The sequence below is a fragment of the Ursus americanus genome, chromosome 14, assembly GCF_024610735.1.
Source record: "Ursus americanus isolate L20-20 chromosome 14, mUrsAme1.1.p, whole genome shotgun sequence".
NCBI classification, from domain to species: domain Eukaryota; kingdom Metazoa; phylum Chordata; class Mammalia; order Carnivora; family Ursidae; genus Ursus; species Ursus americanus.
In genome coordinates, this window is record NC_142140.1 from 520090 (window position 1) to 545272 (window position 25183).

At 54.3% G+C, this 25183-nt stretch overlaps 1 protein-coding gene and 1 long non-coding RNA gene across 3 annotated transcripts; one reads left to right on the forward strand and one right to left on the reverse strand.

The window, feature by feature from the left end:
• Window positions 1-6748: 6748 nt before the first annotated feature.
• On the reverse strand, window positions 6749-21078 carry KLF15 (KLF transcription factor 15). Of its 2 annotated transcripts, none has more exons than XM_045812340.2 (3): window positions 20853-21078; window positions 15151-16251; window positions 6749-7998 (listed from the first exon to the last, which is right to left on the reverse strand). In XM_045812340.2, exons 2-3 carry the CDS (start codon window positions 16224-16226, stop codon window positions 7830-7832), a joined length of 1245 nt encoding a protein of 414 aa, XP_045668296.1. In that variant the 5' UTR covers window positions 16227-16251; window positions 20853-21078; the 3' UTR covers window positions 6749-7829. The 2 variants fall into 2 exon arrangements, with proteins under 2 accessions (XP_045668296.1, XP_087722832.1); XM_087866706.1 differs by lacking the exon at window positions 20853-21078 and adding an exon at window positions 17287-19587.
• Window positions 21079-21219: 141 nt separating this feature from the next.
• Window positions 21220-24933, forward strand: LOC123801995 (uncharacterized). Its single transcript, XR_006782393.2, has 2 exons — window positions 21220-21944; window positions 24818-24933. It is a non-coding gene; the product is annotated as an uncharacterized LOC123801995 (long non-coding RNA).
• The last annotated feature ends 250 nt before the right edge of the window (window positions 24934-25183 follow it).

Genomic DNA, 25183 nt, shown 5'->3' on the forward strand with positions numbered 1-25183 from the left:
CCACATCAGGCTCCTCTGCTGGGAGCCTGCTTCTTCTTCTCCCACTCCCTGCTTGTGTTCCCTCTCTTGCTCCCTCTCTCTGTCAAAATAAATAAATAAAATCTTTAAAAAAGAAAAAAAAGAAATGTCTTATGATGCCTCTTGGGGTAAAGCAGATGGGGACGCTGAGGGAATACTCAAGTAACAATGAGTAGTAATAAACATACCACCAGCAATAACAGCTTCTGCTCCCTGCCAGATGCCCCTCTAAGTACATTTCACGTTTTAACTCATTTTGTCTGCACAATGACCTATGAGAGAGGTACCCTTGTCAATCCACACAGGTGAGGAAATGGAGGCAAGGAGAGTTTACAGGAACCCAGAGTCTGAGTCTGAATTCTTCTGTGTATTTAAAGAGGTAGGGAATTTGATGTTCTAGGAGGAAAAGGAAGGTGCTTACACAGTGGTACAGGGATAGATTCAAGAAGCAAGTCCCTGGGTGCCTCACAGAGAAGGTAGCAGGTGTATTATATATCACGTAGTTCTTTTTTTAAAGATTTTATTCATTTATTTATTCATGAAAGACAGAGAGAGAGAGAGGCGGAGGCAGAGGGAGAAGCAGACTCCCTGCAGAGTGGAGGGCCCAATGCGGGATTCCATCCCAGGACCCTGGGATCATGACCTGAGCCAAAGGCAGATGTTTAAACGGCTGAGCCACCCAGGTGCTCTATATCATATAGTTCTATTATTTAAATTATAAATAACAGTATATAATACAGTTGTGTTCTTTAAACTCCATATGTGTACATGTAGTTATTATATGTTATTTTGTTATGTTATAGTATTGTATTATATTATTGTATATGTTATATATAGTATATTGTATATGTTATATGTTAAAATATATGTTATATTATAATTATACTACTTATATTATATAAATTATAATACTACTTATTTTATTACAGTATTTCAACAGGAACATCAAATAAGTATTTCCCAAGGGAAATCGTCAGGGCCATAGGACCCCACAAACCTTCAGGTAAGGTCACACAGATGCCATTTGCCTGAGTGGCTGGACTCTCAGAACCAGTACGACAAACCGGTGTTGTGGCAGAAGGCGGTCTGCTGAGCCAATGAGGGGCGTCATCACTACTTGAAAAACAAGAAAACATGTCAACTAGTGTGAGAAGAAGGCACAGGTGTCCCAGCAGGCATAGCCCACTCCACCATGGGAATTTTGTGTAGGATGTCTGGTGGCCCTCAGCCCGGGAGGTCCCATGAAATTCCACCTGTGCACCTAAATTGCTAGCAAGGTCCACCAGTTCTAATGGCTGGGAGTCGAGGAGAGAAAGGACTTCCACCGCTCACCACGTTCCCACCCTCAAAGTTCTCCCTCAAGCTGACACACACGTAGGGCCACATCTTCAGCACCCAGGGTGGGAACCTGAAATTCTCTGCATGGTGCCATCATGGGTCCTGAACATCCTCTGAGGGGGCAGTCGTCCACTTGTCCCGCAGCAGCCCCAAGCCAGTGTGAGTGCCCACTTTTTATCCAGGGGCTTCAGTGGGACCCACCGCCCACTTTGCTGTGGGACTAGACAGGTGGCCTTCATCCCTCTTCCAAGCTGAGCCCCCTGGGGACAGTTGTTCAACCAGTTACCAATTTACCAATTAGAAATGGCACCTGGCTTCATTTCTTCATTGTACGCACGGGACAAAGACTTCTCAGGGAAGACGGAAATAAAAAATAGGATATCAAGAAATGTGACTGATATAAATTGCTCTTCTAAAAGGCCAAGACTTCTTTGGGAAAGAGGTAACTCATGACAGACATGCTTCAAACATTCACACAACTTCCAGTCTGTTCATACAGCCTGGGGCTTTAGAGCCAGATAACTGGTATTACATTATTACTTCTTCATTGCAAACTTTCCTTCTCTTTCTGCTACAGTATTTGACATCTGCACTTAGATTTTAAAACCCATTTGCAAGTATCTAGACTCATCTCTAGGTAAGTGTATTTTCATTCTTAGATATGTCCAGCTATGACCTTCCTGCTTTTGTGCAGCTCCTCCTTCTGCTCATCTCCCAGTTGGTCACATCTCTGATGTCATCTTTTGGCAAGAGCTGTGGTGATCCCACTCCTCACCTACGCCAGCTGCTACCCCGTATGGACACGGCTCTTGGGTTCTACAAGGTTAGCTCAGCTCAGAGTTGAGCCCAGTTCCCAGAACTGACGTTGGGTACAGGTGGGCAATAAACAGCTCTGGGGAGGATCCTTAGGTCTCTATCGGAGGCAAATGCTGCTGTGTCCTTGTACCCGGAGGGCTCTGAGAGTCAGCGCAGATGAACTGAGACAGGGAAGGACCGATGGTGGTTGGAAGATTTCTCAGTCTCAGGGTCCAGACCTCCTTCCACCACAGTCTCCTTCTTCAAGGCCAAGTGTCCCTTCCCACCTAGGACTGACAGGGCTGCAGTACACAGCAGGACCTTATGAGATGTGGTGGCTCTGAGCTTCCGCATCCTTATCTCAGATGCTCTCCTCCAGTGGGAGGCCCTTCTTCAGTTGGTGCATTTTTCTTCTTTCCACCTTATCAGTGGTTGTCACCTCTTGTCCACTGTGCAATGGGTCTATTGTTTTAAATATAACTTACTCCATCTTCACACATCCCAGGGGTCAGCATTATCACACTCATTTCACAAATAAGGACTCTGAAGTTCAGAGAGGCCAACCAAGCTTACATGGCCTCATTCCAACTAAATGCCTCTAAGACCCACCCACTATGCTCTCCTGTCCTCCAAGGGTGAGATATTTTCCTGGTCCTCCACTTTTATGTGTATATGGTCAGAATTATATACTATATTATATTAGGATATATGTCATATATTAGTATGTTATATGTTATGTATGCATATATATGTCTATGTTATAGGTTATTAGTGTGTTATGTGTTATCTATTAATATATTATATATCAGTTTATTATGTGTTAGTATGTTATATACGTTACATATTAGTGCAATATATTATATAATAGTATATTATGTTATTAGTACATTATATGTGCTATGTATTAGTATATATGCTATTTTTCTGGAGTGTGATCCAGACTCCCCAGCATCCAGTTATTGGTGGTGTGTTTTCTGCCTGCCATACCCATGTATCTCATTTCCATCCTTCCTTCCCCACTAGTTCTGAAAGATCTATGGAGTTTGCCTGCCCCACTTGCTGTACCAAGGCAGGCTTTAACTCTGACATTACCATCTTTGTTTCCTTGTGATTTTCCCTGATCCTTTCCATTTCTCTCTGCATCCCATCCTCTTGCTTTTCTATTCCACCCTGAGCTCTCTCTGTGGCTTTGCAGGAGATGGATGGTAACAGGAAACTTCCAAAGATGCCTTTCTGGGTCCTGCAGTGGATGGCTGAGGTGCCCCCTTTCTTTGAGTCTCCTGAATGCTGCTCCCCTCCATCTGAGGTTTGTTTCCATTTAGACTTGGTGTTTGTCACACAGAGGACAGCCTTTGCTCTCACTCTTTGTTCCCTTATGTGACATTCAAAGCCACTAGTCACATCAACTGCTGTGCAGGCTGACACACCTGTTCCCAGCAGCATCTCCCTGAACCCACTGTCTGGGACCTGGGTACTCTGAATGCACAGAGCACAAGAAAAACTATGATTCCCTAGAAGTCTGAACCCGGGGTCTTTCTACTTCTGTTCCCCAACCCCCATAGCACTTTTATAGATTCTGGGACCTATCCAGGAGTAGACAATGATGACATTATGAGGTTTTATTTTGTTTACTTTTGTCCATATGAGTCAGGATTCTGCCATTGGCAGCCTTGGCTTGTCAATCAAAGCATCTTAGCTCTTCTTTCCCAGTTTTCCTTCATGACCCCCTGCTGTCCCTGCAAGCCTGATTGTTGGTCCCACACCTGTCAGTGACCCTCACTCTCAGAATGTGGCTGGGGCCATGGGTCAGCAGACCCACCAGGCCCCCTTGCCTTCACCATGCTGCCCAGGTGCTCCTCTGCCAGGAGTATGCACAGTGCCAGGTGTGGTGGATGTGCTCACAGTGGAAAGGCCGATCCCATGCTCCCCTTCACTCTCCTGTAGTGGAACCCCTGTGTTTTAGCTGTGCTCACAACCTCTCAGATCAAGACCACATTTTCCAGCTTTCCTTGTGCTGGATGAGGCCATGTGACTAGGTTCTGGCCAAAGAGACGCAAGGGGGCTGAACTGTGCAAATCCCAGCCCATGCCCTCACAGGGAGAGGGAACATGCAACCCCTTGCCTGCTTTCTGTGGGCTCACCAGATACCCTGGCGAGCCATCTTGGACCAGCACCTAGGATGTGGAGGGCAACAGGATAGGAGCCTGGCTGCTCCACGCCGGAGCCACCTATCAGCTAAGGCTGCTTACTTCCAGATTCTTCCAATACGGAAAAATAAATGTCTACCTGTGTAAGCCACAGTGTTTGGGGGGCTCTTTGTTATAGCAACCTAACCCATACTCTGCCTGTTACAGTGCTCATATAATAAATGGTACTTTCTTCCCCTCTGTGTGCCTTGGGGAAGGGGTATTGTGCAGGGAAGGGTGCCAGGGGGGTTGTTAAGGCTAGATTTCTGCTCTGCAGCCATCCAGATTCCTCTCTATTACAAACAGCTGGGGGCACACTGGCCGGCGTCTCCATCTGCTTTCTTGGCTCATGAGCCAAGACAAATACTACTCTTCCAGTCACAGCAGTCACAAAGGGTGACAAAGGTGGTGGCATGGGGGTCTCTCAGAGGCAAGAGACAAGTCAGGTGCCTCAACAGAACTCTCAGAGTTCCCATGGGTCCCCCCATGGAGGCACTTGTGAAGGCACAGGCCACAGCAGAGAATGAAGGCCCTGCCTCCCCAGCTTTTCCATCTGCTGAGAGGAGGCTCACACCTAGAAAGGGTCTTGACTGTTGTTCAAAGTCACATTCATTCTCCCACCTACTGTTCACCAACCATGCTGTAACCTGGGGACTGTCATGTCCATACTACAGGGTGAAGAAGCTGAACTCAGAAAGGTTTGATAAACTTGCCCAAAGTGGAGTGCAGATCCAGAGGCAGTGGTCTTCATGTTACACTCCCTCTGCTTTGCTGTCCCTGCCAGCCCTCTCTCAGATGACCCCTCTGGAAAGCAGAGACCTGGGTTGTGCTGCCCATCCAGGGCAGGTGCCAACACACACATCAGGTGGGGAGTCTGGAGCTCAGACTGAGGGTGATGGCTAGACCCCCCTGCACACGTGGCCAACCTCGCCTTGGCCAGGACAGGTTAGCCAGAGGACTGTCGTCTCAGTGCAGTGGGCTTTGGGGGACACACACTGAGATGAGCAGCATCCTGGGTCAGTGCCTGGCATCGTAGGGGCCTGGGTTCACTGACTTACTCCTCCTCCTGTATGATTGTCCTGACCTCCACTGTTCCTCTTATCCTGGCTGCATTGCTTGGTTATGGATAAAGAAAGGCCATGTTAATACACCTGGAAATCAATGCCTCCTTTCCCCAGAGCATGTTTGACCATAGAGGGTAAGTTTGGTCAGGGGCAAAGGGTAGAGGTCATAAGGCCGAGTCCTTTCTGCAGGACCAGAGCTGGTCAGAATAGAGCGTCCATTCTCCAATCACCCGTGCTGTAGTGCTGGGCGCGCATGAAGGCTTCATGTCTGCCGGCTCCCACCGGACAGGAAAGATGATGGTGGCAGATGGCTCCCATCAGCGGGAACAATGGCTTCCACCTTCAGAGATACATGACTTCACACACACACACACACACACACACGCACGCACGCACGTGTATAAACCCTGCTTAGACATCCCTCCGCCGGAAATCCATAGGTGCATCACCACCTGCTACCATCTCCAAGGGTGTCACTAAGAAAGACTTGCCGTGCTTTCATTGGGCTCCTGGGGAAAGGATCGCCTCTAGAAGTTTCTCGCCTCTCACTTCACGTGGACAGGAGATTTGGGGCAGCCTTGTCACAGCAGCCACAGAGCCCAGCCTGCCCTGCCCAATTTCAGCCACCCAGTTGAGCCCCCTTGCTAGCTCACGGCCTTTGTTCTCTGGTTCCCACTGTCCCCAGCTTTCAACCCACCCAGGACATGTGGAAGCATTCAGACCTCAACCGTGCAAGCACATGGTAGAGATCCCAAAAATCTGGGGGAGTTTGGGAGGACTTGTCTCCCCAGAGCTCAGAGTAGCTCGGATGGGTGGAGAAGGTGGCCTCATTGCATATACTGACCTCTCCAAGGCTCCTCTCTACCAGTCAGCACTCAGTGCATTTACAATGTCCTGGGCAGGTGGGAATAACATGCCATTTCCTAAAGGGAGTCTCCTCAGCACACCATGCATACAGTGGGTGCACAGCAGATGCTTGAAGGCCTGCACAGCGAGCACTGAGTGAGGGTCTCCAACAGCACATCGGAGTAGCACTGATCACTGTGGGTCTAGCCTAGCCTGTGCGGGCCTCCTATGGGTGATGCTGGGATGGGGCTGGATTTGGGTTTGTGGAGAGAGGAGAGGGAGCCCTCCAGAAAACTGCAGAGAACAGAAACCCAGCAGCTGGCACGGAGATGGGGTCGCTTTGAGAAGCCTGCACTGGTGTGCCTGGGGCTGAACCCCAAAGGGGTCTTCATGTCCCTCTGGGTACAAATCAAGGTCCCCTAAATGCTGCAAACACAGGCACAGAGACTCAGCCCTCAGAATCACCCCTATTTCCTGGCAAAGCAGAGGAAAACAGCACATGAATGCCATAAAGTTATTGAGTTCTTTTTTCTTTTTATTGGCAAAGTAAATATATTTTTATGAAGGACCAAAGAAAATATACATAATTGTAACATATGTACACCAGCTTTATAGATTTTTTAATTTCAAATTTACACAAATGTTGATATGTTATTAAAAGATACTTTATGTAGATGTACCTATGTACAGCTTATTTACATACATTCATAGGATGTGAAATAAACCTGTCAAAACAAGCTAGTTCATTTGATATTAATTTCTAGACAAAATAAGGAATGCATTTCTAGATCAGGATTCGGAGGCTCTATCTAGTTCTCCTACACGCAATGCAGCCTGCTCCCCTCTCTTCCCCAAGGTGACCCTGGAGGCTGGTGTCTGGATATGTCTGGAAACAGGATGAGGGGATGAGCCATGCTGGGTACAGATGCTCTGAGGCTAGCCTGCATCTGTCTGCCTGCCCTGCACTTTAACTCAAGCACATGCACTGTCGGGCCCCCAAAGAGGGGGCTTCTCAGCCTAATTCCACATCTGCCCAGGGGCCAGGTTCTGCACCCCTGACTGCCCTGCTCATACCCTCTGGTAGTCAGGCTGAGCGGGAGATCTTGCACAAAGCCACCCTCACACCACAGTGCAGCCCTGGACTTCTGGCCTACTTCCTTCTTCCCAGCATGGCTCCCTCTGGGAACTGACATTTCAAAACTGCACATTTCTTCTTCTGAACAAAAAAGTGCCAGCCTTGGCCCAGGCAGGGAGCCCAGTGGGAGAAGGTCCAGGCTCTCAGCGCCGCTGCAGCACAGGCCGGCCCGCGGGAAGGCACGAAGGCAAGAAGGCAGGAAGGCCGGCCTGCAGCCCGGGTGCTGGGGGCCCAGCCCCCAGGGACGCGGGCGTGGCTCTAGGTCTTCCTAGGAAAGGCTGCAGGCTGGGGCCTCTGGGTTCCCGCCTCCCAGGCAAGCCCCCGTCTTCCTGCAACTCCCGGGCTTCAGAAAGTGGGTTGGCAACATTGTCACGTCCCTCTGAAGAGGCAAATAAATTATTGCTACAAAATAACGGGGCGGGGGAGGGGGCGGGAGCAGGCGGGTCCTCAGTTCACCGCGCGCACCGAGCGGCTGCTCCGGGGAAAGCGGTGCACCTTGATGTGCTTGGAGAGGTGGTCGCTCCGCGCGAACTTCTTCTCACACACAGGACACTGGTAGGGCTTCACGCCCGAGTGCGAGCGCCGGTGCCGCGACAGCTCATCGGAGCGGGAGAACCTGCGGGACACGCACCACGGGCCACAGTCATTAGGGCCCGCCCCGCCAGGTGCCCACCCAGAAGGCAGGTGCAGGGCTCTACCGGGCCAGGCAGGCGCGGCCCAACCACTTCTCCGGCTCCTGAGTCACTTCTGAATCCACTAGTAAAAAGTCACTGTCCCCAGCCCCCCCTCCCCAGGGTGGCAAGAACTGTCAGTAAAAGGCTCAGTGGTGACACAGCGATCCGTTCTTGGGCATCTGGGCCTGCAAGCAGCTGGTAAATACCCTGAGGGGCTGACCCACCAGAGCCCAGGATTTACTCTCCACAGCTCCCTCCCCCCCCTTCCCATCCCCCCCCCCAAGCAGTGGGATCACCCTGGCCCGCACTGCAGCTAGCTACACCTTATGCTGCCCCCTAGGTAGAATTTGGGGTTCTATGAAGGTCTGCATGAGGAAGCCCATCCAGAGGGGAAACCTGGGAGAGGTGTCTCTTTCCCCAGCACTGTGGGGAGCCCCTGGCTCTTCTCTTCATTACAGCCAAGGTAGGGTCTGCAGACTTGAGCTCCCACCCCACTCCTGGTCATTGCTTTCCTGAAGGCTGGGTCCCCTAAGCTGTCACCAGACAAAACTACACCACTGCAAGGTACTTCTGAGAGTTTAAATGGTTCACCTGCCACCACCCTCTTTTGGCCACAGCCTGCCTGGGAGCAAGTGCTCCCATAGCCCAGAGGCCACTGAGAAGTAGCAGCTGCTAATGTGAGAGCTAAGGATCCCAGCTGGACCACAGGGCCCAGACCACGGGCACTGACTTCAGGCATTTGAAACTCCCCCCACCCCATGACCCTCGTCCTGACAATGAGATCCCACTCCCCAAACATACATACTGTCTTCCTCCATGTTCTACATACACTGAGCCATCCTTGGTCCCTCTTGCCACGGGCCATTTGCATATATTGGTCCCTCCATCTGAAATGCTCTTCTCTCCCCTCTTCTTGCTCCCTCCCACGCATTCCTTAGAGCTCAGCTCAAATGTCACTTCCTCTAGGACTGCATCCCATTCTAGGCTCCCATGGCACAAAATGTGACTCTCTCCTGGCCCCACCACTACTGTTAATTTTAAATTCGTTTTCAACTTTTTGATGAATGTCAGTCTGTGCCATTAGACCATCAGCTCCATGCGGAAAGACGTGTGTGTCTCGTCCCCTGTGGTCCATTCCGCAAGCAGCCCAGTGCCTAGCACATGGCAGGTGCCCAGTAAGTGCATTTACACGAAAGCATGGACACAGCAAGCACCCACGGGACGATGGAGGGCTATCACAGGGAATTCTTCTCAAGTCCCATTGCCTGAACACACACACACACACACACACACACACACACGTGTGCACACCACACAACGCACATGTACACACCGCTATATACATGCCACACACATGCACATCCCAAACATGGATGCACTGCAGGCACACACGTGTCCACGCTACATGTGTGCGCAAGTACATGGTCACATCACATGTGGGGGCGTGCACATACATGAACACGTGTGCATGCATGCACGCACACACACACACACGTACCAGGTTCAGTAGCCCCTCCCTGAACCTGCGGCCACCCAGCAAGAGGTAGGGTAGCTGGAACAGCTGTCCCCAAACCAGCCAACGGGTAGCCTACCTCTTGCCTGACCCTCTGGGTGGAGGCCTTCCTTAATCCCACAGCCTGCCAAGGACTAGAAGGAACATACCCTGGGGAAGGGTCAGCCGGGGAGTAGGAAGGCCTGAGCACCGGATAGGGAGTCTGCCCAGGAGCACAGAGGACAGGCACTTAGCCTGGCTCAGCTACCTCTGGGGCCCAGGGCCTTGTTCTGAGAGAACAGCCAGGTTTCTGCACTTGGAGGCTAGCACTACACTTTATTTCCCAGAGCACCAATCGAGGCTGGCACAGAGCAATGCTCTCAGCATATGTTTGGAATAATGGAAGCCTGACTGGCCCATTTGCCAGATCTGGAAATGGAGGCTCAGAGTGATGAGGGCCTGATCCAGCATCCCCAGCATGATAGAGCAGGCAAGGCCAGAGCAAAGGTTCCGGCATAGCTCCTTACCGTGCCCTGCCCACTCTGGTGACTGCAGAGTGCCTGGCCTCCTCCACATTGCCTGGCTGGGCAGTGTCTGTCACTGGAGCCCTGAGCCAGTGAGGATGTGGCATCAATGCACCCTGCAGGTCAGAGCCTGGACCCCGCTCCCAGGCCAGGGCCACCTGCCCCCTGCAGGAGCTGAACACACAGCTTCAGAACAGGTGGGCCTGCCCAGGGCTGGGGCAAGCAGGAAGCCACAGAAACAGCGCCACCAGTAATAGTCTTTGCTGAGCCTTTCTGGGCACCAGGCACTGGTGTTATCTTGTCCCTTTCTGGCCAGAGAGCCAAGATCAGGCCCAGAGAACCGACAATACCACAGCAAGGGCTCAACAAGGACAAGGGGGTTGCCAGGGTCACACAGCCAGCGGGATGGTTGGCTCCTTTCAGGTCCCCACCCCACCGGGAGCCCTGCATGGTCTTCAGCAAGCTCGAGAACCATCTTGGGCCTGTTTCCTCACTCATCCAATGAAGACCTTGGGATTCCAGCCCACCTTCTGGGACTCGTCTCAGAGGCCAAAGGAGTTGACACAAATGCCACAGTGGCCCTCTCACCATGGGGACACTGAGGGAGGCCTGAGAGCCAGGCCTGTGAATAAGCTGTCCCTACCTGCAAGCTTCTTCCCTGCTGCCTCAGGGTCCTGTGACTTGAGGGGTCCATCCCTGGGAAGTGAGCCTCAGAAGATTCCTACCTCACACCCTCACACACATTCTCCCAGACAGCAGCTACTGGAGGAGCCTGAAGGCCACACAGTGGGAGGGAGGCCACGTGGCTAAGATGCACGCCTTACAGGCCGCCTACTGATCAGGTGACCTGAGCAAGTCACCAAGCTCTCTGAGGCTGTTTCCCCACCTGGAGACAGGGAAATGACAGATCTGCCTCACAGGACTGTGAGGATTGTAAAAGGCATTGAGTGTTTAGAACAGTGCTCAGCACATGGCAATTATTCAATGACTGTGAGCTCTGATTACCTGTAAGGAGCTCAGCGCAGCACCTGGTCCCTGTTGATGTCCAGGGGCACATGGGTCAGTACCATGATTCATGCTGCTGAGGTGCAGGAGAGGGAAGCAGCCCATAACGACAGCCCCACAACTGGCACATACTGCACCTTTGTGCAAAGCGCCCCTTCCATCAGCCAGAAAACCATTACTGTAGATAGTCAGGTCTCAAGGGCTGCAATGGGAACGGTGCTCCCTGGAGTGGTACAGTGCACAACCTGTCCAACAACACTTGGGGGCTCTGCCAAGTGAGGGGAAGAAGTTAGAGTATACCTCGTTGAACAGGAGCAGCAGTGATACAGGAGCCAAGAGAGCAGGCCAGCAGCGGACCCCTGGGTCTGAATCCTGTCCCTGCCACATCCTGGCTCTGGGGCCTCAGGCCTGCAACTACCCTTTTCTGGGCCTCCCATGTCCACTGGGGATGACCACAGTACCTGCCACATAGGGCTGCTAAAAGTTATTAAAATTCATATTAGCTGCGGAAGGAGGGTATTCTTTCTGGATGGAACAGGTTGGCCATTCCGGAACAGGACGTTCTGCTGCGGTGAACAAAGGAGGCCTGTGTCCGAGAGTGTAGCAAGGAAACTTCTAGGAAGGCAGGCAAACAGCCACTTCCCAGACAGTTAGATCGGGATAGGAAAAGTCTGGTTTGGGCCCCATCAAGGATGCCAGAACCACGTCCCAAGAGAGGAGGGGATAAGGAATAATGGGTTCAGGACCAAAAGCAGAAGGAAGTGGGGGCTGGTTACCTGGCAAATGATGACCTGGCGGGGGTGGGGGGAACACCATTCATTTCACAAAGGGACACAGGATACAGTGCCAGGGCCAGAACCAGCCCAGCAGGATAGAGAGCAAACTGCTCACCAGGGCCACCAGGAAGAAAGGCAGCCTTGGGGGTGGTAATCTCCCCACATGAGAAGGCAGGCAAGTACGCAGGGGTGCTGCCTGAAGACCAGCGGCAGGTGGAGATCCTCCTTCCCACCATTTGAGCAGGCCACCTCCCACGGGAGGTTTGCCCAGGGGGCTAGAGAGAGCTCCTGAGTCTGGGTAGAGGAGGTCAGGGAGGCAAATAGCCTGGGTTGAACTCCTGACTCTGGTACTCACTAGCTGTGTGACCAAGAAGAACTTACTTAACTATTCTGTGCCTCAAATTCCTCCTCTATAAATGGGAACAACTACTGATGCCTACGGTGTGGAGTCGCTTGGAGCATTACATGAGTTACTTGGGAACGTTCAGAGCATGCATTAGGAGCCACTGTCATTGCCATTGTTGTTGTTGGCTCTTCTCCCCTAGCCCAGAAGCTGACACCTGAAAGAGCTGCTGGCTTCGTGGGGGAGAGAGGACACCCAGCCATTACGGTACCAGGCACACAGGGAGAGAGGTTGAGGAAAAGGCCAGCCACGTAGCTGCAGGCGTCAGGTTTCCAGGTGGGAAAGGTATGTCCACCAGACTGCTGGTGGGTAAGGGGGGCTGAGGCACCTGCCTGAGGGCACACCCAGAGCCATGCTCACTAGCTCCAGCCCTGTGGGCTCTCTGGGAAACGCAGATTGGTGCCTCCATGTCACGGAGCTGTTGTAAGGACTCAACAAGCTTATCTATGTGACATGTGCAGAACGAAGCAGGGACCTTCGCAAGACCAATTACCATTGCCATCAGGAGGAAAGTGTTGGAGACAGAGGGTGCAGAGAGGGCGCAGAGAGGGCACAGAGAGAGTGGGGGCCTGAGTGGGAGCCTGCATTGTGGAAGGGAGGTTGGCAAGCAGATCGTGCCAGAAAGAGAAGTTTGGAGAGGAATCTAAGTGTACCAAGGCACAGGAAAAGGCCAGAATAGCCTCAAAAGGCAATGAGTTCCTCATGGCAGTAAGTACACAAGCAAGGGTGGGGATTTGTGGAAGGTATTCCCGCTCTGAGAACCTCAGAGCAGTGCCCAGCATGGTCAGAAAATATGGCGCCTGTTATCATCACTACTACTGCTGTCCCATCCAGACCAAGCTGCCCCAAAGCCGGTCTGTCCTCCTGCCCAACTACTGCAAGGGCTCCCTCCACATACAAGGGACAGGCACATCTTGTGTACATCTCCAGGTGCTCAGGATTCCTGAAGGCCAACTCTGCATTCTCAGAGAAAAAGCTCTCCCAAAGGGCTGGTCCCTTCAGCTCCCTGTGCCTCCATCACCTGTAACCGCCCACAAAGGCCAGACCCTATTCCAGGGGAACCTTGGGAGAAGCTGGGGATGCCCTATGAAGGCCTAGGAGTGGCTGGAGGCAGGGATGGCTCCATGGTCAGCTCCACAGAGACCTCACTATGCCAGGCACACACTAGCAAAGGTGAATCCCCTCCATGAATCCCACTCCCACTTGCTTGCACACCTCCTACAATGGGGAACTCATCACTTCCAGAGGCTACTGTGCTAGAGCTGAGATATGCCTCCCTAAGATGCACTCTGGGCTGAGGGTTCCATCTGCTCTCTGGGACAGCCCAGAGGAAGGCAGATCCCCTCCTCCTGGGGGATTGGAACAAGTGGTCAGCCTTCACCAAGGACCACACACTTCCTCACCGTGGCCCTACCCAGCCTCATCCTGACTAGAGGGGCCACTCGCCAAGAGTCAGCAGTGGCCAGGGGACAGTGCCCAGGAAGGTGAGTCCATCATGAGTCAGACCAGTGGTCTGTCCAGCCAGATGCCCAACCCCTCCACAGCCCTGCCCCCCACCAAGAAGAAAGTGCATCCAGGAGGAGTCCCTGTGAGTCTGGGGCACTTCCAAAATGGCACCCTTCTCAGACTCTGCTCTTGTATAAGTAACAGGACCACCAATGAGAAGGGGCAGGGTGCCCCTGCACCCCGACCCTGGTAGGGAGCAGACCCTCCACCTCACTGATGAGGAAACTGAGGCTTGGCCAGGGGGGACCTCCCCCAGGGCACACAGCAAGTTGAAGGCTGACCTAGGCCGAGGCGCCCCGCCATTGCCGCCAGCCACCCCCTACCCCAGGTGTCACAACGCCCCTCCCTTCTACAGTTGAGCGCCTGCCTCTGGGGCCCCAGTGCCTCAGCTTCTCCCCCAACCCCCAAGCTCTGACCATCAACACCGCATATCCACCACCGCGTCGGGCCCTGCAAGTGGCCCCACGGGTGGTGCACCTGTCACCCTAGGGCCCACACGGCAGACTGTGGGAGAGCCCAGCTGTGGTACCCTGAGCACAGGAGCTCCTGGCTGCCTGCTTTTCAGGAAAAGGTGCACAAGCCCACCTGGAGGCCCATCCAGCTCTGCCACCCGCTGGCTGCGTAGCCCTGAGCAAGACCCCTGTCCTTTGAGAGCTGGTTCCCTGCTGTACCGCACAGAGTGGAGTCCGGAAGAACTCTTTCACCTTCACTTCAGCATCCCCCGCCTGGTCCTCCCCTCTTGTCCTTTGAAGTTTCCAAATACACCTTCAAGTACCCCCACGGGAGCAAGGACCAGGCCCAGCCCATGACTCCAAGAACATCTACAAGTGAAGCTGCCCCTTCTGGTTGGAACAGCAGCGTTTCTGGGATGTGACTTCTCTGATAGGCCCTCTGGGCTGGAATCCCATTTACAAAGTGGTATGGCCTCGGGCAAGTTACCTAGCTGGTCTGAGCCTGTGTGCCCAGCTGAAAGATGGCATAAAGGGTAGAACTTACCCTTAGGGGTGCTGTGAGGCACAGAGGGAGCAGTGCACACATGGCCACAGCCCCCTCTGACACAAAGCCCTTACTCCATCATTTTTAGCTGCCCTTGTAGCTAAGAAAAGAGCCGTTCTGCCAAGGCCCAGCTCCTCACCCTCAGCATGAGCCTCAGCAAGCCCTACTGGTCGTTATGAAACTGGAGACCAGTTGCTTTCAGGCTCTAGTGATCACCAGGGACAAGGAAACCTCTGGGCAGCCATGCCCACTCTGGCCCTGCTCCTGCCTGCCCCCTTCTCGCCTTCCTAATCAACCTTATCTAATGGTAAACGAGGCCTTGAGGACACACCCAAGGAAGCAGAGATGAGCCAGCCGTGCTCAGTGCCCGGCCTGTCACCTGTCATACTGACCTCCAGCCGCAGCCCGGCCAGGTGCAGGCAAAGGGCTTCTCGCCTGTGTGCCGGCGCAAGTGGGCCTTGAGGTGGCTGCTTTTGGTGTACATCTTGCTGCAGCCGGGGAAAGTACATTTGTGCATTTTGATGAGTTCTGCTGCCGGATTCTTGGGGAACTTCTGGCCCATGAGTAGGCCGGTGGGGCCAGGCCCCAGGGGTCCCGACCCAATGGGCTTGGCAGCAATGGGCACAGGGGCGATACGCACGAACTTGGAGGACAGGTTCACATTGGAGGAGGGCACCACCTGGGGCACAAGCGCAAAGGTCTGACCCTGGATATTGACCAGAAGCTGGGCCACCTTGACACTTTCCGGGGCCTGCCCAGGGGAGGCAGGCTCTGTGCCTGATTCCTGCTTCACCTGCACAGGCTGGATCTGCAGCAGCACGGGGATGGGGCCATCAGATGTGGGCCCCCCACCTGGGTTCTGGCTGCTGCTCGCACCGGCACTGCCCAGAGTGGGGGTGCAGCGCTCTCTCCCACTGGAGCCAGGATGGAGGTGGCCCCTGTGTGGCCCGGCTGAGAGCTGGCCACAGACCTCTGAGTCCTTACTGTTGCTCTCTGGGGCCTCCTTGACCCCCAGCTCCATGTTCTCCTCCAGAAACTCTTCAATCTCCTCCAGGGTGGGTTGGAAGGGCCTTGGGACATCATCGGGGTCTCCCACAGGAAATTTGGGGAAGCAGAAATGCTCCCCCTTCACAGGTGCTGGTGCCCTCCGCCAGGCCCCCCAAGCCATGGGGCCACTGCTGGCCCCAATGCCACTGCCACCGCCACCGCCCAGTGTGGCCTGGGACAGCAGGAAGTCCAAGATACTGTCCTGGCCCTCGGCACCTGAGCCACCAGTGTAGCAGGAGCAGACAGCTTGTGAGTCCGGGCTGGCACAGGAGCAGAGGCTGGAGGCGTCGCTGTCATCCTCCGAGAGGGGCGAGGGCAGCATGTGGTATGCCCGCCCACTGGCCAGCCTGTCGCCCAGATAACCAACTGGGCATTTCGGCGACGAGAAGTTCTCGTCCACTGGAAGCAAGTGGTCCACCATGCTGGCCTGGCCGTGCCGTTGGCGGCTGCAGAGAGGAACAAAGGAGGCCTGGTCAGGAGGATGGCATGCTCACCTGCCACCTCGCGGGCCTGTGCCCCCACCCCACTGCCAGCCCACAGTCTCCCCATTGCCAAATGCCTGGATCCTGTCTGTATCCCATCCCGTGGGAGAACTCTGTCTGCAAGAGTGTTTTCCAAAATTACACCACCTGTTTGCAAAAGAGTGCTATCCAAGCCCATTGCACAATCCAGGGTACTTTTGGTTTCAAACAGGTTTTCCAGAACAATTCAGGAAAGAACACCCGTGTAAGTGTGAATGATTGAATGTGAGTGCATGTGAGCGAGAAAGTACGCACGGAGGCTGTCTGTTCCCTGAAACGGCCAAGGTTGGGGAACCTCGTCCTGCTAATTGGAGTGGCTACATTTCTGAGGACACCTGACATCAGCTCCATTCTTGTTGAGTCACTGGAAGGGGGTAGGAGAATGGCCATTTGCCCTCTGACCCCTGTGTTGTTGGGGCCTGGGTAGGGTTGCCAGATTGAGCAAATAAAACTACAGGCCACCCAATTAAATTTGATTTTCAGGTTTTAAAAAACCAGCAACTTGTAACATAAGTATATCCCAAATATTAAATGGGCCATGATTTAAAAATTACTTTATCTGATATTGAACCTTAACATGGCAGTCTATTTTAATCAGGGAAGTCTAATTTGTGGCAAAAAAAAAAAAAAAATTAAAGACCCACATGCGCCTGTCCTCGCAGGCTGTTTCTCCATCTGAAGGGGGGCAGCTCAACCACCCTCCCATTCTCAGACTCCTCCAGCCTCACCTGCCTCCTCTGTGAAATGGGAAAGTCAGGGACAGAACAAAATGCTCTCAATTGTACCCAGACACCTCACCACTGGGTGGACAGGACCCTACCCCATGGTGATAACTCACGAGCACAGAAGTGGACCCAGGTCCCAGAGCACCTGCACGGCCACTACCTCATTTTGATTTCACAGCCGCTTAGTGGGATAGAAGATAAGATACCCTTGACCCTTAGCCCATGGAGCACTCACCACCTCAGGAAGGCCCAGCTAACTTCTGTCTCCCTACTAGACCATGAACTCCATGAGGGCAGGCTAGGCTGCTGGGTCTCCACTGTGTTCCCAGCTTCCGGCGTGCCCGCTGGTGCCCAGGAGGGTCTCAGAGAATATCAACAGAGAAGAGAGGGACATCTGCGTCCTCTGAAGGCCATGCTCGGTCCGGTGTCCAAGGAGAGTCAACAGTGTACGGCTGTAATAGGGCCACCTCTGTGGACTTTTGTCCCCGCCCAGTGACCAGTGAGGCTCGGGAAAAGGGAACATTCTATATCTGAAACCAGAGATTCTCTGCTGCCTGTCACCACTCTGCACCCACCCCTATGCTCTGTCTTGAGGACTACTCCTGGACCTGGCACACAGCATGACCCAAGAGTCAACAAGTCAACAAGCCTGGCCAAGGACAGAGACCTCTCAGGGCCATCTAGGATCATCAGCTGTGCACTCCCCAAATCTCAGTTTCCGCATCTGTTCCAGGTCCCAATGACCTCAGTTCCCCACTAATCCAGGAAGCCTCATGGAGCTCCAGGAAACTAAGGCAAGGTAGATGCCCTTGGCAATCTGCACCTAGGGCAGTTTTACCAGGACACTTGGCCCTTTGATTTTAAATACTCATCTGACGATTTAAAACTGGGAGTTTCCAAATACACACTAATCACCAAATCAGGTGGTGAGAAGGAATGAAAGCGCCAGATAATGTGAAGGGCAACGAGCCCACACGGGGCCCTAGGGCACGCCACCACCCCTTGCACCCACCCTCTGAGCAGGAGTTTCTGCTCCTCCCTCTGCAACTGAGCCGGGCAGCCTCAGGCAGGTGCCATAACCTCTCTGTGTCTGTGTCTTGGTCTGCTGGGTGGGGCTGCTGCTGGTGGGGCCTAGTTCCCAGGGTGCTGAAAGAGTTCAATGAGCTGACACAAGTTGAACACTTACTACAGGGCTGGCACATGCAGGTGTTGGTCAGTACCAGCCATTAGGATTAACTTCCAAATAGGTGAACACATGGTCTTTCTGTCCCTCCGCTGTGATCCTAAGGAATCAGGGGAGGCTCCAGCCTTCCTGGAACCTAGGAACGGGCCTTAACTGGTGGTAAGAGGCAGATCCGGCCATGTTCTTGCCCACTTAAAACTCTCCCCCGAAATGTGATCACCAGCTGAATATTACATGATAGTAAGGAATTACTGTTAATATTTTTAAGTGTGATGATGGTATTACAGTTGATAACTGAGATAGTCACAGATGAAATGGTATAAAAAGAAAGAGCGGGGGCGGGGGGAGTGCCTGGGTGGCACAGTGGTTAAGCGTCTGCCTTCGGCTCAGGGCGTGATCCCGGCGTTATGGGAGTGATCCCGGCATTATGGGATCAAGCCCCACATCAGGCTCCTCCGCTATGAGCCTGTTTCTTCCTCTCCCACTCTCCCTGCTTGTGTTCCCTCTCTCGCTGGCTGTCTCTAACTCTGTCGAATAAATAAATAAAATCTTAAAAAAAAAAAAAAAGAAAGAAAGAAAGAGCAGGGGAAATAAGTCGTGTAGGGTAGGGTAGGAGAAAACCTCTATTAACTTCTCCAGGAACTGTGACCCCCTCTTCTCCCAGCAGCCCAGCATCTGGGCCTTGCCCCTCTCTCTCAGACCTCACCTCCACCTGCTCCACTCCACACTGGCTGTGCCCTCTCTGTGGGTCCCTCTTCCCCAATGCTCCCAGTGGGAGTGCCTTATTTAGATCTCAGCTCTGAAGTCACTGCAGGGGGGGTGGGGGCCTCTCCTGACCACCCTCTGTCAAATCATCCCACATTGTATTCTTCCAGCAGTTGCTACCAGAGGGAAACTGTCTTTGCTATGTATTTGTGTACTTTATTTTCTGTCTACCTCCCCACCAAAATACAAGCTGTTCTGACTATCCAGTCCACCGCTATCCCAGAGTCTAAAAGAGGACCTGGCAGAATTTGCTGGTTGAGTGAGTGAGAGGTTCTTGGGGAAGTCAGGCAGGCAGTAGGGGCATGTGGATTCCACCAGGAATAGAATGGCCAGGGTCAGGCAGAAGAGTTTTAATGCAGGGCTGAGCAGCCTGGGCTGGACACTCAGGCACTCAGAGCAAAGAAGGGGCTCTGGGGCTACCCCCAGCACTGGCATAGAAAAAGGGCCTGCCAGGGCTGGAGGCAGCCGGCTCGGGCACTAAAACACAGCAGCACATGGCAGGGCCAGAAGCACAGCCCGCGTGCAGGGGGAGGGGACACACTGTTCCGGGCACCGGCCCGGCCTACAGCCGGACTCCGCCCCCTCCCACCCACCACCACCCCCCCCACCCACCGGCCAGGCCTGCTGTTTATCCTCCCGGGGACACAGCGGCTGCAGGAACAACATGTAATTGATAACAAGCCCAGCGCCGGCCAAGGGCTTGCCATTGGGTCAGCGTGCAAATCACGGGGGTGGCGGGTGGGGGCCACCCTTCAAAATAAGAGTCTCTGCTCCCTGCGCCGTCCGCAGGCCCCAAAGTCGCACAGGCCAGGCGTCCTCCCACCTGTAGGACGGTGGGGGCTCCCAGTAGCCACCGAGTCCTTGGGGGAAAGGTGATCTCAGGGACTAAAGCATTTGGGGATTTTTGTCAGCTCCCCAGGGACTGGGCGAGAAAACATCCCCTCTGCGTCCTGGGAAGGGGGGTGGTCCTTTGGGAATACCACGGTGGGGAGGAAAGAGGGAACCCGACAGACGGCCATGGTGGGTGGGGGTGGCCTCTCCGCTGTCCCCCGCCACCACCCCCTGGCTACCGTTCTGCTCATGTTCAGGGGAAAGAACCAGGGGCTCTGCGTGGGTAGTAGGAGTACGAGACGTGTGAACAGTGCGGGTGTGCGAGAAGGGGTGTGAGTTCATGTCGTGTGATCATGCGTGTGCGGGGCGTGGTGCGCGGCAGCAGTGTGGCTGTGCCGGAGGATGTCCCCGACATACCCGCGCGTGGAGCTGGCGTGGGTGCCCGCGCGGGTGTGGGAAGGTGCGTGGGAAAGGAAGACATGGGGGACCCGCTCAGACCCCTCGGTAGAGCCCCGCAGCGCTGTCCGCTGGGCACCATGCCCTCGGCCCGCGCCCCCTCCCCCAGAGGCCACGGCTGCGGTGACCGACAGTAACCCCACCACCACAGGGCACTCCGTCCCCCATCCCCAGCCTCTGACCGGACGGCGAGTCTGCCTGTCCGCTCCTCTCGCCAGGCCCGGCCGGGTGCCCGCCATATGGGAGGGCCGGACCGCAAGGCGCGCAGGACTGGAGGGGCCAGACGCCGAGGCGGCGGCCCGGACCTGCGCGGGGAAAGTGCCTATGGGCAACTGGGGGTCACTCTCCCACGGGCTTGTCCGATCCCCGGCCCCGCGCGGGGGCTCACCCCGCTCCTCCGACATTTCCTCGGACACTCGCGCGGAGCTTGGGACAGCCGCGGGGGAACCGGGCCACAAGACCAGAGACCAGTTAGCGCTCCGCTGCCCCACTCGGGTCCCAACCAGCCCCCTGGGCGCCCGGAGCCGCGTCCACGCGGCGGTCCGGCCTCCCCAAGCCTCTCCCACCTGAACTTGGCGCACGCCCGGCTAGCGGCCAGGCCCCGGCGGTCCTGAGGCCCCGGGGGCTGGGCTGGGGGCGGCAGCCTGGCTCCCGGTCCGGAGGCGGCCGCGGGCCCAGCCGCGAGTCCTGCTTTGGTTCGCTCGCCCGCTGGCCCGCGGGTCGCTGCGGCGGAGCACTCGCCGGCCGCCGCTAGCTCGGCGCTCACTCCCCGCGGCTCACGTGACGCCGCGGGCGCCGCGAAGGCTCGCAGGAGGCTCGGCCCCGGGCGCGCGCCCCATTGGCCCGCGCCGCGCGTCACGCGCCCCGCCCCGCCCCCAGCCCCGCCCCGGCCGCGCAGGGCTCCGCCGCCGCCCGCGCGCTCCCGGTCCGGGAACCACCGCGGCCCCGCGCGGCCCGCCGTCCCCAGCCACTGCCCCTCCCCCAGCACGGCCGTGGGCTCTCGGCGTCCGCGGGAGCCGCTTCTGAAGCTTGGTCCCCACGTGAGAACGCGAGACGGGCCTCGGGCCCCGCCCAAAGCCCTGAGATTGTCCCGAAGTGGGGTTTCCAGGCGGGGGTCGTGGGGCCGCCCGGGCCAGGTCTGCCCTCCACCCCCACTCCCACCTCGAGCCCGGTACCGGCCGCTGTATCTCCGGCTGAGAGCCGGGAAAGTCGGGGACTTGCCTCAGGGAACGTATTGTTGGAGAAATACGGTACAGTCTTTCTGCTGAGCAATCACGGTTACCCCCCGGGGAAAGTGCGCGCTCGCGGCACTGCCTCCGCGGCCTCCCAGAAGGTCTGAGGGCGATTGACCCCTGCCTCAAATCACTGACACCCGTGTCTGGGCCAACGTCCTGAAGACAGAGCAGTGCTCCGCAGGCTACCAAGGCCGTGCTCAGGCTGCTGGAGTCCGCAGCAGTCCCGGGACGCGTTGGCACCCCACTCAGAGGTGGGAAGAAGGAGGTTCAGAGTGACTTGACCAAGGAGTACGAGTGAGCCGAGCGTGCCAGGCACCCTGCTGCGCCCTTTACCCCACACTCCTGTGGGATCCTCAGCCAAGCATTTACAGATGAAGAAACGGACTCCGAGGGGCCGCGGTCCTCCCCCAGGTCACTCAGCGGGTAAGAGAGAGCAGGGGGTGAGGCAGAGCCTGTCTGTCTGCCCCAGCGAGGGCATCTTCCAGGCAACCCAGGGACACGTGGGCAGAGGTCCTTCTAAGGAGTGAACATCCCTTCCCTTCCTGGCCTGGGATGTGGAGAGCATTTTCTCCGCTCCCCTCCCAGCACACTGCCAGAGCAGGAACGCATGGCCAGGAGCTGTCTGGGCTCTCTGGAATGTTCTGGGTCTGGGCTCCTGCGTCCATGCCAGCGCTGGCCCTGGATCATGTGGTCCTCCCTGTGCACCCAGTGGGGGCCAGGGATGCAGCGCCTGCTGCCATCCCGGCAGCCAAACCGGGGCTTGGTGGGCAGGTGTGGAGGACACTGGTGTTGAAGATGACATAAGTTCTAGCAGCTCGGACACATAGGTGGTCAGAAACTGAAGAGCAGAAGGGCGCCTAGGTGGCGCCATCGTTAAGTGTCTGTCTTCCGCTCAGGGCGTGATCCCAGCGTTCTGGGATCGAGCCCCATATCAGGCTCCTCCGCTGGGAGCCTGCTTCTTCCTCTCCCACTCCCCCTGCTTGTGTTCCCTCTCTCCTGGCTGTCTCTCTCTCTCTCTGTGTCAAATAAATAAATAAGATCTTTAAAAAAAAAAAAAAGAAAGAAAGAAACTGAAGAGCAGAGAACGATAAATCCTGTGCGACTTCACTTCCGTGTGGAATCTTAAAAACTAAAAACAAACCATTCATAGAAAAAGGATCAGACTTGTGGTCACCAGAGACAGAGGGTGGGGGGAAAGGGAATTGGGAAAGGTGGTCAAAAGGGACAAACTTCCAGGTGTAAGATAAGTAAGCCCTGGGGTCTTCAGGGACAACATGACGTTCAACACTGCTGTGTGATACACAGGAAAGTTATCCCAAGAGTTCTCACCAGAAGGAAGTTTGTTTTCTTTTTTCGCTTTTCCCTTTTATTATATGTATATGAGATGATGGCTGCTAACTAAACTTACTGTGGTAATTATTTCACAATGTATGTGAGTCAGACCATTACGTTGTACATGCTGAATTCATACAGTGCTGCATGTCAATTACATCTCAATGAAACTGAGGGAAACGAACCTGAAGGACAGCCAAGATACTCCTGTTACAACCTGAGTCAGATCATGTCTCTCCTTGACTCAGAACATTCCAGTGGCTCTCAGCTATCACAGCCTGCAATGCCCTACAGGAGCTGTACCCCAGGCCCCATTACATCCCTGACCATACTCTCTACTCCTTTCCCCTTGCTTATATCACTGCAGCCACCCTGGCCTCCTTGCAGTTCCGCAAACATACAAGGCACAGTCCTACCCCAGGGCCCTTGAATGTCCTGTTCCCACTGCCTATACAAACTCTTTCCCCACAAATTACATGGCTCCCTCACCTCCTTCAGGGTTTTATTCAAATGTTATCTTCTCAGGGAGCCCTGCCTTAACCACCCAATCTAACACTCTCCCTAATATTTCCTATTCCCCTATCTTGTTTAACTTTTTGTATTGTCATTTATTCCCTGCTAATGTATTAAACAATTTACATTTTATTTTGTTTGGTTTTGGTCTCCTCCAATAGAATGCATGCTCCACCAAAGCAGTGATTTCTGTCCATGTGTTCCGTTCATATTTCTAGCACCAAGCACACAGTAAATGCTCAATTGTTGAATTAATGAATTTCTGAAAGACTTAAAGCAAACAGGGTCAGCCTGAGAAGAATTAAACAGGGCTGAGGAACCTACCCCAAATGAGTTAAGAAGTTGGCCACTGGAGAAATTAGAAGATCAGTCCCCCGCCCCCGCAAAGAGACCCAGAACACCCCCCAAGCTAGTTTCCAAGGAGTGCCTTTGTACAGAGTGCCTCCTCTCTGGTTTGTTCTCCTCCTCCCTCCAGCACCCAAGTTGGCCTTGTTAACTGCATCATCCTTCAGACATCAGCTCAGACTTCTCTTTGTGGAGGACATAGTCCCGTGAAAACCTTATTTCCAGGCTACACGAGGTCTCACATGTCTGTCCCTCATGGCGCAATATTCAGAATGTAGCAGGGGCTCAGTAAACTTGTATTGAGTAAATAAACAGATGAATGAGTGAGTGGGGACACTGGCAGCCCAAGTCCACCTGAGCAGCTAGGTATGGCATTCACCCCAGGCCATACTGAAGGAGAAAAACCCCCAATGTAGTGGGGAGAATCTGTTACTGGAATTCTCTGCCCAGAAGAAAAGGAAGCCAGGGAGTACTCTTCCAAGCAGAACTGATAAAGAAAAAGAAACGTTTCCCTTCACACTATGAAAACCTCTAACATAGTTTCCCCTAAATTAATTCCTTTCTACTTCTGCATCCTCTCATGTGGAGAAGGGCCTGAGTCCCTGGCGCCTGTCCAGCTCTGACCAGTTGCAAAGGCCCAGGAACAGAAGTGGGGCTTACATCTAGGGTAAGCTTTGGGCAAGTTAGTTTGCCTGTCAGAACCTCAGTTTGCTCACCTACAAAATGGGTGCCAAGACCCCTGTCCTAATTGCTTCACGGGGTTGTTGGAGGAGGAAATACAGTACTAGATGGGAAAAGGCATTGGAAAAGTAGAGAGGCTGGGAAGAGACAGTTATCAGCCCTGGGCAATGCTGCGAAATGGAAGCCCTGGCACACAGCACCCCAACCCCCCCCGCCCCCCGCAGCAGGGCGATGGCAATGCTCTCCCAGGGTGGCAAGGTCCTCCACCTGGGGAGGAGGGAGCGGCATTGCTGAGAAGCGTGTGTGCAGGCCACCTTGGACAGGAGGCATTCCAGGGTGTGCTCGGCCAGAAAATGCAAGAAAGCCTATGAAACAGTGGCCACGTTGTCGATGGAACCAAGTGTGGATTCTCTGTTCCCTTACAGATTCGAGCCCAAGCCTCTTGGACTGACATCCAGGCCATTCACTTGAGTAATCCTTTTACAAAATAACACCTGCACATTGCTTTAGTGAAAGGCATGAAATAAAAAGTAAAATTCCACTTGGCCTGAGTCTCACTCAGCATTTCTGTTTTGGTTTTCGTATGACCTGATTGTAAATAATATGCTTGTCTCCGTTGTGTTTATAATGGAAGAAAATGATGCCTTCTCTCTGGGTGCTGCACATTCTGTGTCTGCCCGTCCCGGTCTCTCTCTGCCCTTCTGCCCCTGCTCTGGGCCCCCAGAGGCTCATCTGCACAGGCCACCTGCAGGGGCCCTTTGGTTTCCAAGAGGGTTTGGCGGGCGGGTGGG

Excerpts from the sequence above, each read along its gene's own strand:
- KLF15 (XM_045812340.2), bottom strand. The coding sequence starts at position 16,226 with ATGGTGGACCACTTGCTTCCAGTGGACGAGAACTTCTCGTCGCCGAAA. Across the intron at positions 7,999-15,150 it reads TGGCCGGGCTGCGGCTGGAG|GTTCTCCCGCTCCGATGAGC; the intron begins GTCAGTATGACA and ends CGTGTCCCGCAG.